Consider the following 19,681-nt stretch of genomic DNA (forward strand, 5'->3'; position numbering starts at 1 on the left):
CTCAACACTATATAGGAGGTGAAAGGAACAGATCACCATGCCAACTATGCACAGCACAGCTAAGTGTCACATTAGAGATATCATGTCTTTAGCTGAAACCCTTCATTCACTACAGAGCAAAGAAAGGGCAGCAAAAGAGCAGTGGATTTTGCTTGCCTGCAGCAAAAAGAGAAAATGCTGAAATTAACATGTGTAGATGCAATAGCTTTCCACAAGTAAGACCTTTTAAGCTACACAACAGAAGCAGGATGTGCCTTTTATCTTGGGGCATTTATGGTTTTGCCCATACAACTGCAGTGTATTACTAGACAGAATTATACAAAGAACTGAATGGAAAGGGACTGGATGGTCCCATGACTAATTTCTGCGACAGCACGGCTCACTTCTGATTGAGCCAATCATACAGACAACACTGACAGGAATTTAAAAATACTTTATCTTTAAGCAACTCTTCAGATGACCAGCACAGGAAAGAGACCTGCTCAGACTGCAGATGGAAAATGAGAGGAACAAGTGGGAGCCCATACAGATGGGGAAGCTGGACAGCCTGAAGTACTGCAGCACTGCTCAGGATTTGGTTCTGTGGTCACTTCAGCGTGTTTGAGATGACTCCCAGCAGCTCTGCAGAGTGTGAGGCAAAGCTTAAACTACTGACAGGAAAAGAGCAAATACTCCTCTGTCAACTTCTTTCCCTGGTCAGTCGGGAGAGGACTTTTTCTCCCAACATCCCAAGGAGTATGTGTGGATGAAAAGGAAAGCAGGGACACTTCATCTCCCACTGGTCGATGACTCCCAGAAGTCCCTGTGAACAACTGGACTAACCAGACATATCCTGCTGCCAATCTAGACTTCTTTCAGCTCCAGGATCCAAGCAACTCAAACCAAGGATGGGGCAACTCCTTCTGAAAGCAGAGATCATTTCATCACATTCTTCATGAGGAAGAGGCAGACAAAACACTGATTCCTTTCGCTTTTGAAATGATATGAGAAGGAAAAAATAATAACATAGCAACGCGTTTCAGCTTTACCCTCACAGAAGGGCTGTGTTTCCCCAGCCATCCTGAGTTACTGGGAAAAGGAAGTGGCTGGCTGGCAGGTACCTACATTTTTTCCTAGGACAGATCTTGGAAAACAGATTTGAAAAGCAAACACACCAGAGTAGTAGCAGACATTCCTGTCCGATCCATTTCGAGGAGCAGCCTGGAAAATTGACAGGAATGTCGCTGAGCAGCTGCAGGGGGGTCCTGGAGCCCAGAGCCTGTGGTCAGCTGCCAGCAATACCCCCAAGTCCTGCTCAATATTCAGGCACAGCTCATCAGACCTACGGTGTTCCCAGCAAAACAGCTGGGCTCAGACAGGCTTTCTGTCACAAATTTCCAGTAACATCTACTCTTGGCAATGAGGGATCTGCTCACAGCACTGCACTCATTAGTGAGGAGCATTAGCCGTTACTTAGGATTGCCGGCTGTTTCTAAAGCACACAATCCAATTTTCAGAAAAAGCAAGGCAAAGTTGATTTTTCCCCTTCCCCCATCCCTGCCTGACACAGTTCTGGAGTTAGATTTCAGAACAGTATTTATTGCAGAAGCTTTCTATTTATTCATTTTCCAAAATCGGTTGCACAGTGAAGGAGGTGGAGCCGGATTTGAAAGCAATCTTCCTTCCCTGAGGAACGTCTCCAAAGGCAGCTATGGAGAGCCACACAGGACTGCTCATCTATCAAGGAACTGCTTGAGCAGCATTCATATTCACCCAAAACAGGACAGATTCCAGGATGTGCACAATGTGGTTTCTGATATTGTGTAAGCCTTTGAAATTCTTGCAGTCTCCTCCAAAAAAAGTAACCGTGGTACCTGCTATGGAAACCACTGAGCTGCAGTACTTGGAGAGAAATGCACTACAGCTAATACAGTACCTTGGCTGTCTTAGGCTTGAAATGCTCCAGTTTCCTATTATTACATCAACAGGCCCATTGCCTGAAGTCTGAGAGGCCACAGAGAGAGTCAGGAATTTACTCATGGATTTGTTGGTGAAGGAACAGCAAAGCTTCATTTAAGACTCTGAAACATTTTCAGATCCCTCAGAAAAAAGTACACACAGCTTTTGTGAATTGTTGGTTGCCATCACACCATGAAACAATTAGCTTGACAGGTCACTAATTCAGATATAAAAGAGTTTTTTATCTGGCCCACTGATAACAAGTCTTTTGGATGGATCCACTTACCGTAAGGTCAAACCCCCGGTCTCTCATTCTTTGCTTGGCAAAAGCCCATCAGCAGTCACACCAAAGCTGCCTCACCATGCTTCCAAAATAGAGCACATTCAGCATCTGCTGGAATTCTTCTAAGTACAGACACAAGTTCTATGTTACAAAAAGAAAGGTTTTTCATACTCCAGGCAGACCTCCTGGCATTTTGATCAAAAACTCATTTGAATAAATACATTCTTCCTATTTAAACTTGCCCCAACTGTTTCAACTAAATCTGCTGAAATATTACATTGCCCTTTCTAAGCTGTTTTCTCTGCCCCTTACTGGCAAAATCACTGCATTCCTTCCAGAGATCAGTGAAAAATAATCTGAACACATAATCTTTTGTACTTTACTTTCAAGTAACTTAGTCATTTTTTCTCAGCTAAGTACCTAACAAGAAAAAAAAAATCATATCCATACAACTTCAAAGATCTAAGCAATTTAGTTTTGTTACTCTCAGTGTGTCTGAGACTCAGCATTTTCCCTGAAAATGTAAGCAACTAAATGGGATTTAACCCTCAATCTCATTTTTAAGTCCACCAGCTCCCACTGCTCCTATTAATAAACATTTTTTCTAAGATTTCCACATCATCCTAAGTATTTTTGTTGACTAGGAAACAATTAAGTAGGACTACGTGTTTTAGTTCTGTGACCCCTCAGCATGGCACAAAAGGTAAAAATAAAAGAGATCACTTCCTAAATGGGTAAAACCAAGAGCAAATCCTGATTTTTCACCTGCACCAGTTCCATTGCCAGTGGGGTCAGATGTAGCTTCTGCTAAACACCTTTCCAAAGAGGCAGTGCCTTCAGAGCAGGGCTCTACCTGGCACAAGCTTTCATTTTACAAAGACAAACTTTGTGTAAGACTGAAAAAATCTGACTCACATTAACATACTTGCAATTATCCTGTTTGCCTTAGGGCAGCCAGAAATACCAAGCTATGACTTCTGTTCAGCAGTCTGCAGCACCAGTGTCTGCAGCTCCACCACAGCCGACATACTGAACAGTGGGAAAACTTCCACTGCAGTTCAGAAATCCTTCTGTGTATCACAGACATGGACAAGGCAGCAGTGAGTACAAAGCACCTGGAGAACACCATCCACAGGTAAACTCTTCATTGTTTTAATGATTTCCTGAACACTGAAAAAAGTGTTTGGTAATAAAAGAAGTGGCACTACTAAGCCTAAGTTTTGTCCTCAATAATTCTGACACACATCTGCACAGGCAGCAGTCTGCAGTCCACTTGAAAATCATACAAAAACTACTTCTAAAAGATTCTTCAATCATAGTGTCTATTCTACATTTTTAAATGTCTTAATAAAGTGGACCTTGAAACTTCGTTGAAGCATTTGAAGCTCAAGCACAACACCTAAGTGCCATACTTAACTGACCCTGCAGATGTTTAACCAGGATCTCCAAATGTCCAGAAGATGCTTCTGAAAAATTACACTGTGGTACTTTAAAGAAAAAAGGTCAACAACAAAAAAATATAACAACTACTAATCAGGATATTAAATTCCATTAGATCTGACTGAAAGTATTTTGCCAGAAAGTTTTCAACTGGTAAGAGAACTGCAAGCATCTAATTTTTCTTTTTTTTAATTCTTCCACATTCTTTGTACCTCAAAGCAATGTCTTAACATACACTAAAGAAACTCAAAGCATAATTAATTACGAACTAACTATGAATCTCCAGCCATCTTGTGTTATTCTAGCTCAGAACTTATTAAAATAAAACTTTACCATAAATTTTCCATTTTACATGCCAAATTGGTCACTAATGAAATCTAGAAATACTTTATACTGATGTAATGATGATGTACATGCTTTCACTAAACCCTGCAGCATGCAACTTTGCACAGCACACATACTATGCTCGTACTAAATAGATGACATATTTTCCATTAGAAATAGCAGCAATGGAAAATGACAACTTATACAGACCCACAGAACATAATCACAACATTGTTCACCAATGCCTGCCACCACTGTTAACTCTAACCCAGAAAGTCTCGAGAGGAAGCTAGATATAGTACCAGAAGCTGATGAACTTCCAGCTGTAAGGGGGTGGGAGAGAAAGGAAACAGACTGATTAGTTGAATAGATTTATTGTATGCACATATTCTATGCTAAAACCCTGTATCTACTTCAACATACACTTTTTGGAGTCATTTGACTGTTCACAATTCAAATACAGGAAAATGCTATCAGACTAGCATGTGTTTGTTCAGCAGGAAACCCTTTATTCAAAATGTAAAACGAGGTAGTGAAAAGCCAAAACTTGGCTAGAATTGTTGTACTATTATTTCTCCAATGTGAGAAGGACCTTTTGATGTTCTCCCATCACATTAGAAAATCAGATCTCCTAAGTCCATATGAGCTCCAGAGAAAAGCACAATACAGTAATAGTTGCAGTGCAGTGTTCTCTCCCTCTCCAAGATGCAAGACATTTTCATACTATTTTCTTCAACTTAGCTGGCAGATTTTATTCTCAAGCCACAAATATTTTCTTCATTTTCCTTATAGTGTGTCATGAATGCAGCCAAAACATCCTAAAGCAAATCTGTAAGCCAAGTTTCTCATTCTAGTTGCTGTATTTTTAATGGTCTTTGACATTGGCAGAGCCTACATAAAACCAATTTTGCAAAATGCACTGGAAGTTGACCTGCACTTCAAGAAAACAATTAACTGAGAGATTCCTTTAGGCTCTTCACAATTCACATAAAGAACATAGCTTTTAAAAATTGTGAGAAAAGAACCCTGACTACCATTCTTACTAAATAAGAATAAAATGTAACACTGGTTACTTAATCGTTGCAAATGTCAAAAAAAAAAGGGTAAAGCAAATTATTTGCATGGTATTAATTTAAAATATTGTATGCAAAAGAAGGACATCACTGATGTTTTTGCATAGCAATTGGTTTGTATTAGAAGTGTTCTGCCTTCTAAGCACAGAGTCTGTCCACATTACACTTCCACTCTGAAGCAAGAGATCAGCTCCTACTTGCTCAGGAAGGAAAATAAGTTGTTGCTGTTCTCTTCTAGCACTGAGGGGCAAAATGCCAGGCTATCCCACAGCCAACAGACCCACTACAAATCTTCATCCTTTCTTTTTTCTTTTTCCTCAAAAAAATTAATATCAATAAGGAATTAAGGCACATGGAAAGAAATGCAGAATCCAGGTTGTGTTTGAGACAGTAATTATGTTTTAAAATTCACGTCACTGTCAGTATTGATGGATATAACTTACAGTATTTGAAGTATCTTTCAGTCAATCAGGACTTATAATTTGTATACTATTGTTATTAAACTTCTTAAATTAGAGAAGTGTAATTACAAACTGATTGAGTAATGACAGTCAAAATTAAAGGCTTGGAGTAACAGCAAAAGAACTCTGAAATTCAGGCAGCTAATTGATGGACTCCCTCAGCAAGTTAAGTTCAGAATGAAGATTTGGAAAGGAAGTAGATACCTAAAAGACAGAGTTGGAAGCACCAAATATACCAAAGGTAAACCAAATTCTATAGAAATATATTAGGCTTCTCCCCTTCTTACATCCTTAGGATCTGTAAAACAAAAACTAGCAAAACACAACATAAGTGAAATTAATAAAACCAAAGCATGTTGTATCATTATATACTGCACCAATACTGTAAAGAGAGTAAAGAGACTAAAAACCTTGTACTCTGAATGAGAAAACAGCATCTTCTTCCATTAAATAATTTGAAAGAACAGGTACCTTCCCATTCCAACCAGTTCACTTCATTTCTGTTTAAAAAATTAACCAAAAACTCTTAAATGACTTCAAGTCTACAGCAAAATCTGAAGGCGTTTAAGTATTTCAGGATGGGATTTATGGCAGAGCTCTGAAATGGATACTCCTAGTTCCTGTTGCTTTTACTGGAATATTTTTATGGAGAGTCACTTTTTTCCCACCCTACCCTTTTCCTTTACTGAATTTCCACACAATAACTTAGATCTGACCATCACCGGACATCTGAACAACAATAAAAAAAGTTACAGCTGGGTCCTGTATTAGTCCCAGCTGCACTGGATCTTTGGCTGCCTTCAGAAAACAAGACAGCCAATAGGAAAACAGTAGGAGAATTTCTTTTAGCAGCTTACCTTCAAATAAACTGGTTTTTTGTATGCTGTTACAACAAACTATTTTACTACTCAATGTAAAAGGTGTTATTCTTCTTATTTTTTACCTCATTTCTAAAAAAAATTAAATTAAAAGAAATTAAAACTTCCTTCTTCAAAACTTTTACTACAAAATGCCAGAAAATAATCATCTCCATATGCTCTTTCAAGTCTAACATACCACAACGGATTGATCTGCCAAGTCCACCCACCCACAGGCTCTATAAACTTGAGAGTATTATTTGTATTTAATTTGGATTACCAATTTCACCCAACCTTTCCCCTTCACAACACGTTACTTTTCTAAGCTTACTTACTCAGGTAGAAGATACAAAAGGAAAATAAATAAGTTTTCAGACAAACAGAAACAATACCATAATACTCTCTTTACTTTGAGTATCAGTGAATTCACAGCGGAAAGACTTGAACCAGTCTTTTTTTTAATGTTTGCTGTCATAAAATATCACCTAATCTTTTAAAACATTCATGTGATACTATGTCATTTATTGGTACAAGACCAACACTAAAAACACTGCAGTCTTTCCAGCTTACATTGCACAAAATGAGAGTGAAGAAAGTTACATGTATTCTTATTAAAAAAAAATCACTGGGAGTGGGGAAGCTTCCGCTCAGATATTTAAAAAAAGAAAGTTACTATATTTAATGCACAAAAATCCACTTCCTATAGCCAAAAAAATAATCAAATCCATATGCTCCATTCATCTATGCTTGCTAAAACATATATAGCAAACTGAAATGTCAGCTGCCGAGAAAGGCTGATCACACACAATACACAGAAAACAGGCTTTAGACTCAGCCCGAGATTCCCACAATTCTGAGATTACAGAATTAATCAGCAACATCTACACAAAGGATAAACTACTCCCATATACCTGGAACTTTTTAATCTTTCCCTTCTGTGACTGCAAATGTTTTCCTAGACACAAGAGCCAATTCCCCAAACTTTGACTAGCCTTGGCTACCAGTATCAACTTCCACTTACAAAATGGTTAATCTGCAAACTGCAAATCAGGGATGACAGCAGCACAACTGATAAGAGATGGTGGGAACACGAGCACAGATACTCTCCCTGTCCCCAGATGAAAGCTGGATGCTGCTTTAAAATGCTGCTACTACATGATACGGTAATTTTAATGACTAAAAGTGTATGGTAGGTCAAAACAGAATAGCAGAAGAGGAAGTAAAATAAAAAGTCTATAAAGTAACACAGTTGCTTTTGAGTCTATGAACATATACTTCCATAATAAGGACTACTCATTTATGCATTTACATGACAGATACCAAATGCAAAGTGAGTTTTCCCCAATTAGTATATACCAGCTTTACAAAATACAAGATTATAGCAAGGATTATTTCAGCCTGATAAAGGCTCTTGAAGGCAAACAAAGTGCTTCTTTTGGGTGGGTACCAAGCAGAACCCTTTCAGTTAAAAGAAAAGAAAAACCAAAAATTGAACCAAAAATACAAAAAATGTAAAGGGAGAACCACAAAGCAGTGGAGAGGTGTCCATTCCCCTGCCCCACGCAGTGAAGCCCAGAGATTTATTCACAGATGTGCTACAATGGCCCATCAGCAGGCAGGGTTTGCACACAGCAGCTCCTGCCTGGATCAGAGCCACAGAAGCACTGCATATGCACAAGAGAGGAGCCAGCTCCTCCTGGTCTCTCAAGAAACTCTGAGAAGGGTCCTGTGCAGGACCCAGCCCTGTACGGTATACACAAGGAGTTTCATGGTCAGAGAATGAATGTGTAGAACTTGCAAAGTTCTTCCCCAGGAATGGAGTTTCTCCTTAACAGAGCCATGATCCTTTTCTTACTGCCACTGTGGTTTAACCTCAACTTCCTGGGAAAACAACTTTCCTCCACATCCCCTGGCTGGGCAGCTACAACAGCGGAACAAAAATATGCAGCAGCTTTACAAATTCAAAAATTTCATTTGCAAGTGGTCGAAGCTGTACTCAGAGTACAGAGCCTGGTGGGAAAATTCCTCCTCGGTGCAACAGAATGACTGGGCAGGAAGTTCATTAGGACAAACTTACTTGAGTAAGAAAGACAAAAAAGAAAAAAACTTACTTGGAATCCGACTGCTGAATATAAGAAACACTGCCTCAAGCAACCATAATTCCCCATTTTTTAGTAACTAATGCAACTACAAATACCCCTTTTGAGAATTCCCCCTCTCTCTAAGTAAGGCAGTGAGATTTGTTTATGTCAGAATTTGATTCTACAGACAACACTGATTGTGAGCTAAACAAGGACCTTATTAAGGAACATGATATCTACAGTACATGAAAGCAAAAATGTAACAGCAAATAGACTCTTGAATACTTGGAATTCAACAAGAAAACAGCATCAATGGTATTTTGCAATATGAATCAGATATTAAAACAAAAAAAAATTAAAACCTGCATTCTAGAAGTTGCACTAATGAGGCAGTTGTATAAAAACCTTAGAGGTGACTCATTAAGAGATTACATCTCACAGTTCCTCTTAGAGAAAACAGTGTGAGGCAGTTCCCTTACTTGCATATGCTAATTTTTTCAGCCTTTTTTTGTGCATGCATGTGTGTGAGAACAAGAGACATTGGCCACATTTGTTTTCCTACCCATCAGCTCCTTCTGCCAAAGTACACCTTGCACAGCACTCAATTTCCATCTCATTTGACTAAGCAGAAGATGTTCCTACAAGCTGTGTGAGAACTAGCAGCTGGATAGAAGAGCCACCAAAACTAATTCCCACAGTAACTATTAGCTTCTTCCATACCCTGAGATCAGCAGACTCACAGTTCATCATTTTCACACAGCTTTTTTGTTTCCTTAAGACACTCAACACATTTCATTTAAAAAACTCAACACTGTTGTCTCCTTTTTTTATTAAGAACTTACATTAAAAAATCCAACCAACCCCTTGGGCATGACAGCAAAAGCTAGATCTGAATTCAGATTCAACTTTCACAAATGGACCAATCTTAGATTCTTGTTGAAGAATTTTTTAATGGAATTCAGAAGAATTGTTCATAAAATCAGTAAAAGGTATCCTCATTGGGACAATTTCCATTATGCTGCTAAATAACAGAATCAGTTTCAGTTCTTCTATACACCTGGTATAAGACAACTTTTTTATTATAAACACCTGAAAATGAGGCTACTCACTAAAACCACACTAAGAATGCCAAGCTGTTGAAAAATTAAATCAAAACACCTTCAAATCCTAGATGGGATTATGATTTAGATTTATTTCCCAAGGTTCCAGCATGCAACATTTCCTGTTAACTCCATGTGATCCTACTGAATTTGTCAAACACATTTTTTTCCCTAGGAAATACTAGATAACATTAGTGCTTGCCTTTCATCATGTCAACTTTGACTGGAAAACCTACCCACTTATATCATACCTATTTAAAAGCACATATCAGAAATTGAATGAAATTGTGGAGCAGCTATGTATCACTTTATTTTCCTTAAATAAACCTTTGTGTTAGCAAATAATGCGCTTAAAGAACCTCAGAAAGTAATGAAATAAATGTGACACAGATGTTCACCAAACAAAAAAAAAAAAAAAAAAAGGAAGAGAGAGAGAACAAGAATGTTTTTACTTCATAGCAACCAAATAGGTCAAGCCATTTCCTTCTTCAGGCAAATCTCAGAGGACCACAGAACACATGGTTTTCTACCAGATTTTGTACGTCTATCTCACTAAGAGGAAACACTGCTGTCCAAAAAAATTTGCAATACTGTTTTCCCATGAAGTTGTTGAAATTAAAAGAAGGAAGTCATATGCAATTAAAACCCATTTGCTAGATGTTAAAATGATACAAATGGCATAAATAAATAGACCCTTACTAGCTCATTTATACACCTTTCCTGTACAATATATTGCCCTAAAAGAATACACAGTGCAGAAGTCAGAAATGCCAACAGCACATCTGTTCACACAACTTCTCTTTTGCTTTTATAAAACAAAGTAAAACACCACGTGTTCTTCACTTCCCTGGGATCCTTGCCTCACAGTTCTATACACTGACAGGTTTTCCTAACAATCCAGCTGCTAGGGATTTATTTTTATCCTCTGTGAATGAAGCACATGGTCATTAGGTCCAAGCTCCTCACTAAAATTAGTGCAATTCTTTCGTACATGCTTAAGTGCTTGTGAACTGCAGGGAGACAAAGTGAACAAGAAATCATTAAATATCACATTACTTTAAAAAGAAGCAAAAAATCCATAGAGATTCACTCAATTGCCACAACATGCTAACCTGCGTGCTGGCTGGTCCCACTCAGTAGTCTACAGCAAATGTGATCCCATAACCAGATTAAATCTATTTGTGCACTCAAACAGGAAAATTAACATTGCATAGGAGAACATATCTTGTCTTCTAAGTGTGTCAATATTCTTCCATTCCCCTTTCACTGCCATTTTTATCACAACTTCTCTGCAGACTATTTTTTACGAAGCAATAAATTACAACATCTCACTATTTACTTGTCAATAACCACTGGGGATGCCAGCATGTGTCCAAAGACATCAAAAAGAGGAAGTGGGTGGAAACAACATTAAGAGCTGTTTCAGACTCATTAAACTTAAGATGACAATTACGCAATCTTAAGATGTCAAACAAGCCAGTATTTTAGCTGGGACAGATGGTACTGGATCCAGAGCACACAGAGTATGTGCTGTGAGTCACCAGTTTAAATACTATAGCTCCACTCTTATTTGCAAATTTGGTTATCCAGAAACAAGATGTAGAGAGGAAGAAAGTGTTAAAGCAAACACAGGGTCCTGCAAATCTTCACCAAAAAAGTTGGAAGTAGAAAGATCATCTTCCTAATCTAAAAGCAAGTAACAGCAGGAGGAGGAGATGACTTCTTTGAAGAAGTCGGAAAAAAAACCAAAAAACCCAAGATTTCAAAAAGAAAAATATAGTAAACAGTACTAGAGGCAGCTGGCAGTACAGAGGAGGAAGAGAATGTACTGAGTACAAGGGGTCAGGACAAGTGTGGAAAGGACCTAGGATAAACCTCGAGGAGATACTCTGAATTCAGAGAGTGACTGCAAACGGCTCGTTCAATGACTTCCAACAAGGAAAAGAGATGAGTGATAGCTCAAATGTTGGCCTTGGAGTCAAAGATGGGGTGTATAAAGAATCAGAATAAACCATTTTCACATTGGGAGGGAAAAGAATGGGGCAAAAGATTGCAGCAGGTAGGATGAAGCTGCAGTTTAAGTGAAATATTTTAAAGCTTTTCAAATCTTTATTGGACTAGGAAAAGAGGGACTTATAGGACAGAAAGATGGCAAGCAGAATCAGAGAATGGTTTGGGTTGAAAGGGACCTCAAAGCTCTTTTCATTCTACTCTCCTGCCACCGCCAGGGACACCTTCCATTATCCCAGGTTACTCCAAGCCCTGTCCAGCCTGGTCTTGGACACTGCCAGGGATGGGGGCAGCCTCAACTTCTCTAGGAAATCTATGCCAGTGTCTCACCACACTCATAACGAAGAATCTCTTCTTAAAATCTAATCTAAATCCACCCTCTTTCAGTTTAAAGCCATTACCCCTCGTCCTATCACCACACACCCTTGTACAAAGAAGAAAATGGAGGAAAGATTTTTTTTTTCATTTTCCCTTGAAAAAGCATTCAAAATCCTAAAAATAAAGAAGGGGAAGCAATAAATAGGATGGGATTGAAAAAATGTGAACTGCAGAATTTATCTTGAAAATCACTGTGCTGTCTCACCTTCTGCATCCCTTCAATTGGTGAAAGCTCTTGGAACTCCAGTGATATTAAAAGATTGCAAGATCCATTTGGTAACAGTGCCCATGGGGAGCCCACTTTCATGTGGCTATTACCGTGATTCCCAACCCTTGTTCTACAAAATACACTCCGTTCCTGCCTGTAAATCCTACAGCTTTCTTTCCCAGCTGCAACAGTACAGACAGATGCTGTCACAGGCATACTGCTCCCCTAAATCCACAATATGCTTACACTGCTGAGCATGTCACTAAATACCGTTATATAACAATACATCAAGTTTGGCAACCAACCACCTCTGGGAACTCTATCAGCAAAAATTTCATCTTTTCTTCCAAGTCGCAGCTAAAAATATCAAACATTAGGCTAAGAAAAACTTAACAAGTTACTGCAATTAACGAACACATTTTCTGCTACCACCAAAAATAACTAATATGTACAACATAATTGAAAATACTTTATTATGACATTTTTTACTGCAGTAATAACAGATTAAATGGTTTTGGTCTAAAAATTAAGATCCTACTGAGCTGACAGGTAATCCTAAGAAATATGAGATTAGTTTAGCATGAAGAAATATCTATTTAGCAAACAAGAGACTTAGCATGCAGCTCTGCTGGCTGGCAAAAGAACACAAAAAACTTAAATTATATAAATAGACTATCTCTGTATCTGCTCTTTTTCACTCCCTAGAACCAAGCTGAGTGGTCAATCCAATACTCGGGTGCATTTTTATATTCTTGGGATTTCCCCAAAGGGCTACGTAAAATGACAAGCCCTCCTCTGAAGGACTTTTGGGACAACTTTTATTTAAAACTACTGGTACAAGTTATCCACTTTGATGAGTAGGGAGTGAAACATACTTAATGTTCTTCTGTGCTAAAACACATTTGTTTATATGAAAGAAACTCATAAAATGAGAAAACATGCAGAATTAGTCTTAAATGCAAAGCAAATGTCTATAAGCCAGGAGGAGGTCTCATGGCTTCTGGTATCTTTAAGGTTTACCTATGAAAGGGATTACAATGTGGAAAGAAGAGATGAGGCTGCTCATATGAATATATATTTTTAACCAATTTTTAAACTTTTTTCTAAGAAAAATCTGGGTCATTTGTTACATTTAACAGCTTTTATCTATAAGTAGGTAACCGTTTTGCCGTGCAGAAGAACAGAAGTCATCCAATAAGTCTGGTTTGGCAGCAAATTCACTCTCCTGAGTCCTCTGTGCCACGATCTGGTCTCTTGGTACCTCTCCTAATGAAGGACTGTCTACATTCTGTCCTCATCACAGACCCAACGTGCTACCTGGCACCACTGCTGGCAAACACAGCCAGCAACTAACAGAGCTTGGCAACCCAACTGCTCTATCCCAGAAGAGCTTTGACATTCAGAAACAAAGCACAGAGTTTGGGGAACAGTAGGGAAACCTCAATGCCATAATTAGTGCTATAATTTGGTCTATTTGTAAAGTAGAAGCAGGACTTCAACCTTCTGGCATGTGTGTTTAGAGCTCTTTGTAGAGACAGCGTAAAACAAACACACAGCAGCTGGTAAGTACCCAACCTTGCAGTCTCTTTCTAGAGGAATGGCACAGAATTGAATTGGGGGCACTGAAGAGCTGCTGGATGACTAGAGTCAAATTCAGAAAACAAACAGGAGCTCTATGCTGTGCCTGCAGCACTGACTGTTTATACATTTTGACCTTTCACAGAGGATCACTCGCTCACTGTGTGACCACACCAAGAGCACCATTGAACGCGAGGGTCCCGGCCACTGGCACCACCACCACCTGACTGGGGAGCCTGTGAGAAAAGCCACTCAAAGCACACAAGATGTAGTTTTAAACCGAGTGGGGAGAGGGAGGAGGAGAAATTTCCTGCACTAAGCAAACCACAGAGATATTTTAACCAGGATACAAAAGCAAGTTGAGCCAAACACCAACTGACTCGGATCATATCGCATCAATAATCCATGCACAGAGCCTCTGCTGAAATCAATGGGAGGCTTGTGTGGAAGTGGATTGTATAACATAAACGCACGGCCCTGTTCAGGGCTCCACATACAAAAGAAAAGGAGGTACTGAGAACAATCCCCTTAATTAGCATTTTTCTTCCATCGAGTGCTTCTAAAATAATAAATTCTAACTTTACACAGCTCTGTTTTCATTCACAGTTTTTATCAGAGGTGGTAAAACAACTGACCCCATTTGACAAATAAGAGAACTGAAGCATAGGATGCAAATCAAACTGATGAGCAGCGCAGCAGGCAGAGCTGAACTGGGAATAGCAGCTTACCTTCTGAATCACACTTTAATGTCCTAGATATTTACATGCTTATCTAGTTCAAGTCTCTAATTAGGGTGACTCTGTGCAGCCCTTAAATAATTTTGCGTACTTCCTAAAGTACCTGTGCAGAGTGATAAGCTTAGCTGTAAGAATTTCCCATTCAATAATGTCAATTTTATGAGGGTTTAGAATATCCTGCAGAAGTTCAAAACACTGGGCTGCCCTGGTCAGGCTCCAAAGGGAGTCTCATTGCTCAGGTATCACAAGTCCCATTACTCAACAGCAATAAAGAGTTCTAAAACAGGCTGTCAAATCCACACGTTCCCTGTCATTAAAGAAAAAAAGGGAAAAAACCCCAAACAAAATAACAACTTGCCAATTCATTAGCTAGAAGCGACCTAACTCATCCTGGTGTTCCAAACTGACAGCAATCCCTAAGAAAAAGCGAGATTGGGTCTCTATTCAAGAAGTCAGAGTAAAATGTCATATAGACCAATTGCAAAACAAAACTCCAGTCTTACTTGTCAGTGATTGTTTTACAACAATACACTATACTGTAGTTTGCCCCAAAAAACAACATGTTTATTAAAGTGATATTAGCTTCACTTGCATGCTAGAGGTACAAATCAGGCTTCACATATAGAATCAGCATTTAGCTAACTAAAGACTGTGTCATCCCCCTGAGTATTTGCCCTCCTATGCAAATCCAACTTTGAAATGCTTAACATCTTATGGAAGATTAATTCAGCAATATGTCCACTTTCTAGTTTACATTTTGCACATTATTAAGTACTACATTACACAGGGTTAGTGCAAATAACAAGCATGTTCATTTCCCTTAACTACACATGCAAGTCCATAATACTGTGAAAATAACATATTTTGAGTTGAATGAGCTTTCTGCTCTTTACAATTACAGTCTTCAACTGCTTTGAATTATTACTTTTCAGGACTGGCTCACTTTGTCTTTTGCTTTCCTTTTTCAGATTTTTTTTCTAAGAGTTAAGTTTATCACTGTCAAAAAAAGCAGAAATGCCTGCTGAGAAATGGCCACATTTCCAACCCACTGCTTGAAGAATTATTTTTCTGATTCATCACAGCATTATTTTTTTCAAGTTGTCAAAACAAACACCACACCCTCTTGATTTCCGAGTTCTGGGTAATTATATTTAGAATTAGCAAGTAGCACACAACTATTAATCATACAATGCTTAGCCCTTACTTTACCTATTTAGAGATCAGCCAATGCATTCAAAGGCCGCCTGTTTAGCATCTGGTTTAAGATATACCCTCATGGCTCCATTCCGCACCACCACGGCACAGACGGGCACAGACACACTGAATACAGGGCAGGCCATGCACAGGCGATCCCTCTGCCCCAGGGCAGGATCAGCTCCTGCTCAGCCACCATTATCGCTGATGATACACAAGAACTGGTTATTTCAGGCAGCAGCTTTACACACGCACTCAAAAAACACATTATAAATTAAAGGAGGGAAGCGTGTGGCACCTCTGCAGCGCCTTAAACTGGGGCAGCACGCAAGCCGGTCTCCGAAAGATAAAAAAATACAAATAAAAGCTTCCCCAACATGCGAGTCCGGATTTTCTAAAAGTAGTATCTAGCAAGGTTAACGCCGCTGCCTTTGGAAACAGTTCACCTTGTTTAAACTGGCTGAACCACCCCGTGATTATCACCGAGCCTCCATTAAGATGACACACACAAACAGAGCCCTCGCAGAGCTCAACTACTCTTTTCTCCGCTCCTACACCACCAGACACGGACTTTTTCATATTTCGCCCCTTCCCCTCTCTCAGCGGAGGAGCAGCTGCAGCAGCGAGCACGGGGCTGTCACGGCGGCGGGGCCGGGACCCGCCTGCCCTGCCCCGCCGCCCCCGGGAGCGCCCGGACCCGCCGCGCCCCCGCCAGACCCTGCCCGGCCGCGGGACACAGAGCACCCATTGTGGCGCGACCCCCGCCCGCCCGGGCACTGCTCGGTAGCGCCAACACAGCGGCTCGGCTCGGGGGCGCCGGGCGGGACGGGGCAGCAGCGGCGGCAGGGGCCGGGGCCGCGGCCGCAGCAGCTCCCAGGGGCTCCTGCCGTCCTGCCGCCCGCAGCGCCGGCTGAGGGGCCGCGCTCCCTCGGCACGAGCCCCGCACTCACCGCTGCCACCTCCGCCACCCTCTTCGTCCATGTTGGGACCGCGGGCAGGGCACTCCGCGGCGGCCGCGGCTCAGAGAGGCCCGGGGCTCGTTCCACTCGCTCGGCGCCTCGCGGCCGCTCCTGCTCCTTCTCTTTCTCCTTCTTCTCTTCTTCTTCCTTCTCCGCTGCTACTACCGCCGCCGCTCTCTGCTGCTGCGCTCCGCACCCCGTCGCTCCCCGCCCAACCCAACCTCAGCCCCGGCAGCCACCACCGCCTCGGCCCAGCCGCCCGCCCCTCTCATGTGACCCGCCGAGGGGAGGCGGCCCCGCCCGGCCCCTCCGCCGCCGCCCCCGCGCCGCAGGGTCGCGGCCAGCGCCTTGCTGTTCATCCCCCTCACCGCCCCGGCTGACCTGTGCTGCGGAGTGGAGCCTCCCGGCTGCCCTTTGCGGTGTTCCCTCCCCAGCAGGTCCCGCATGGCGCGGCCCCGCAGCGCCGAGGCCCCTCAAGCGACTTGCCCGGGGACTGTCGGGGGTCGCCCGGGCGGTTGGGAGCGAGAGGAGCCTGGGCGGGGTCACTTGGGCTCGTGCCGGCCGGGGTCGTGTTTTGGGGTCTGCAAGAGCCAGGAAATGTCTGCAGAGCCCCTGACTATTTTGTGGAGGTCTAAAGACTCTGTTGGGAATTCTAAAGGGGAGCGGGAGGAGAGTGGAAGGTGAGGGCTGAGTGGCCTGAAGCCCTGTAGAGAAGGGGAACGAGGTGGGTTGAAGTCTCTGGAAAAGAGCCCGAGACATCTGATGTTTCTGCATGTTTTCTGCTGGTTTCTTGCTCCTTGTTCTTGTATCCGGTGCTGGGTGCTCGCCTTGCCACAGGGGTCATGGAGAGCCTGGTGTAGGAATGGGACTGTGCCCCATGGGCGCTGAGGGGGTTTGTGCTGGTGAGCATTGTCTGTGTGGATAACAGAAAGGACTCTCCTGCTTACTGCCCTAGGAGCCAGAGCATCTGTGGCATTTCGTTAGTCTTCAGTAAAGATCTTCAGTGAGTTACCTACCATGGGAGTCAGGATATCAGCAGCCTCCAAAGTCTGTAAAGGTAAGCTGAAGTGTACTGGCACACATCACTCTTCCTTCCTTCCTTCCTTCCTTCCTTGGCACCGCCCCTTATTATTTTTTAAAAACCGTTCGTGTCAAAATTTTATTCAGAAAGGAAGCTGTGGGAGGAAAAGGTCAGCCAACAGGAAAATATCGGGGTTTTCATTTTCCGTTTGTAGGCTGGCATGGGACAGAGCACCGTCTAGGAAGCTGTGTCAGGAGCACTCACCTCTTGACACGGCTGCTAATAGCTGGTTATTACAGCCCATTTTGCTGAGAGCTGAGGTTTGCCTCTGACAGCTGCTCTGGTGATAAAGTGTTTTACCTCATCTAAAAATCATAAACCTTTAAAATACTCCTCATTGTCATTTGTATTTGAAATTAAATATTGTTACGAGTTTAGTAAGCTAGTTATAAAAAGGATATGATTACATAAAACAGAAGCATCACCTTGGTAAGAGATTTATTTTGAAATTATGTCTATAAAGTGCCATTAAAGGATGGTTTAAAATAAGTCTTAGTGCAGATGAACTGACAGTGGGCTCTGAATATTTTTGCACACTGAGCAAACTGTTCATTTACATTAGTGGGGAATCTGTTTCATGAGAAAAATTCTAATTTTGTAATCAATCACAGATTGTTTGCTCTCATTTAATTTATGCTGTTTTACACCTTTATATAAGGTATATGTTTTTATGTCCTTCCTTCCTTCCTTCCTTCCTTCCTGAGAATTCTAGTCCAAAATACAAAAATTCTATTAGCAGGGAAGAGTGAAGTGTGGAGAACAGTCCTCTTCTCACCCATTTAGTGCAAAATTCCTGTTGACTGCATGAAAGCAAAACTAGTTTTAAAACTCTCCAAATCAATAGCAAAGTGAAAAAGTGTTTTGTGATGCAAGGAAGATATGAGAAATGTCTGTCCTAGTTACAAGTGACCAGTTGCAATATTTAATAGAAACTTCTTGGTGAAATCCAATTCCAAACTCATGAGATATGGAAAATGTTCTTTATTATACCTTCATTATTAACTTGAATAGGGAAATTTTCAGTGTTTTGCTGAATATATGGCTTACTGTGTTAGCACTCTGGAATATATGTCATTTAATACCTTCTCAAGAAGAATCTGTTCTTTCCAGTCCTGCTTTAGTAGGATGACTTATTAATGATACATAGTACAAAAGAGTACTGAAATTATAATATTCTCTCCAAGGCCTTTGTGTGTCTTTGAAAGGATGGCAGATATTCCTTAAAACATTTTCATTCATGATGTGTGTATCATAAATATAGTTACTTTTCCATGGGCCTGATCCTACAAGTGTTCTAAACATAAAATGTAAATCTGTGTACAAGGTGCTTTAGTGGACACAGCTGTTCAATCTGTAGGTGAGAGGTGTCACAGAAACTTTTAAGATCAAACCTTTCACCCTGTTGCCTCATTTTCCTGTGTATAAAGTAAAGCTCATGTCTGGCTGTAAACCTAACTAGGTCAGGAGTAGATTTTTTTGAAAATGTGTAAAATCAAGTAAAGAATTACAGTCACAGTTCCAAGTTGTAGCTATAGCAGTTCTACCATAGCAGAACTCCTCCCTGGTTTTTGGCAATTCAACAGTAACACCACTATCATTACATTCAAGGTAGATCCTTACCAGCAGAGATGCCAGGAGCAATACAGGTTACAATCTCAGCAAATTCCAAGACAAACTCCAATAAATTATTTCCTGCTCATGCGAATAACTTTTTTCACATCTACTTTGTTTTCTGGAATTTTGATCATTCTTCTGTTTTGAAGTACATATCAATTTAAATTTTTTTCTTCATACTATTGAGACTTTCAATCAACAGTTTTCTCAGGATTGCTTGAATTTTTTTTCCTTCTTGTAGTGTCTTCTATAGTCTTAGGTCTATTTTTACCACCGGTATGTTTTGTCAGCTTCATATCCACAAGTCTAACCTTCAGTGTTGGAAGAACTTTGTAGTCTGTCATTCATGTAAATAATAGTCTAAT

At 40.8% G+C, this 19,681-nt stretch overlaps 1 protein-coding gene across 1 annotated transcript in view; it reads right to left on the minus strand.

Moving 5' to 3' along the window:
* CYTH3 (cytohesin 3) overlaps window positions 1-16,856 on the minus strand; it is a 48,916-nt gene extending 32,060 nt beyond the window's left edge. The window contains exon 1 of the mRNA XM_030957949.1: window positions 16,613-16,856. Within this exon, the coding sequence (XP_030813809.1) occupies window positions 16,613-16,643 (31 nt within the window). The 5' untranslated portion in view covers window positions 16,644-16,856. The remainder of the gene's footprint in view (window positions 1-16,612) is intronic.
* Window positions 16,857-19,681: the final 2,825 nt, after the last annotated feature.

Source organism: Camarhynchus parvulus, chromosome 14 (assembly GCF_901933205.1).
Source record: "Camarhynchus parvulus chromosome 14, STF_HiC, whole genome shotgun sequence".
NCBI classification, from domain to species: domain Eukaryota; kingdom Metazoa; phylum Chordata; class Aves; order Passeriformes; family Thraupidae; genus Camarhynchus; species Camarhynchus parvulus.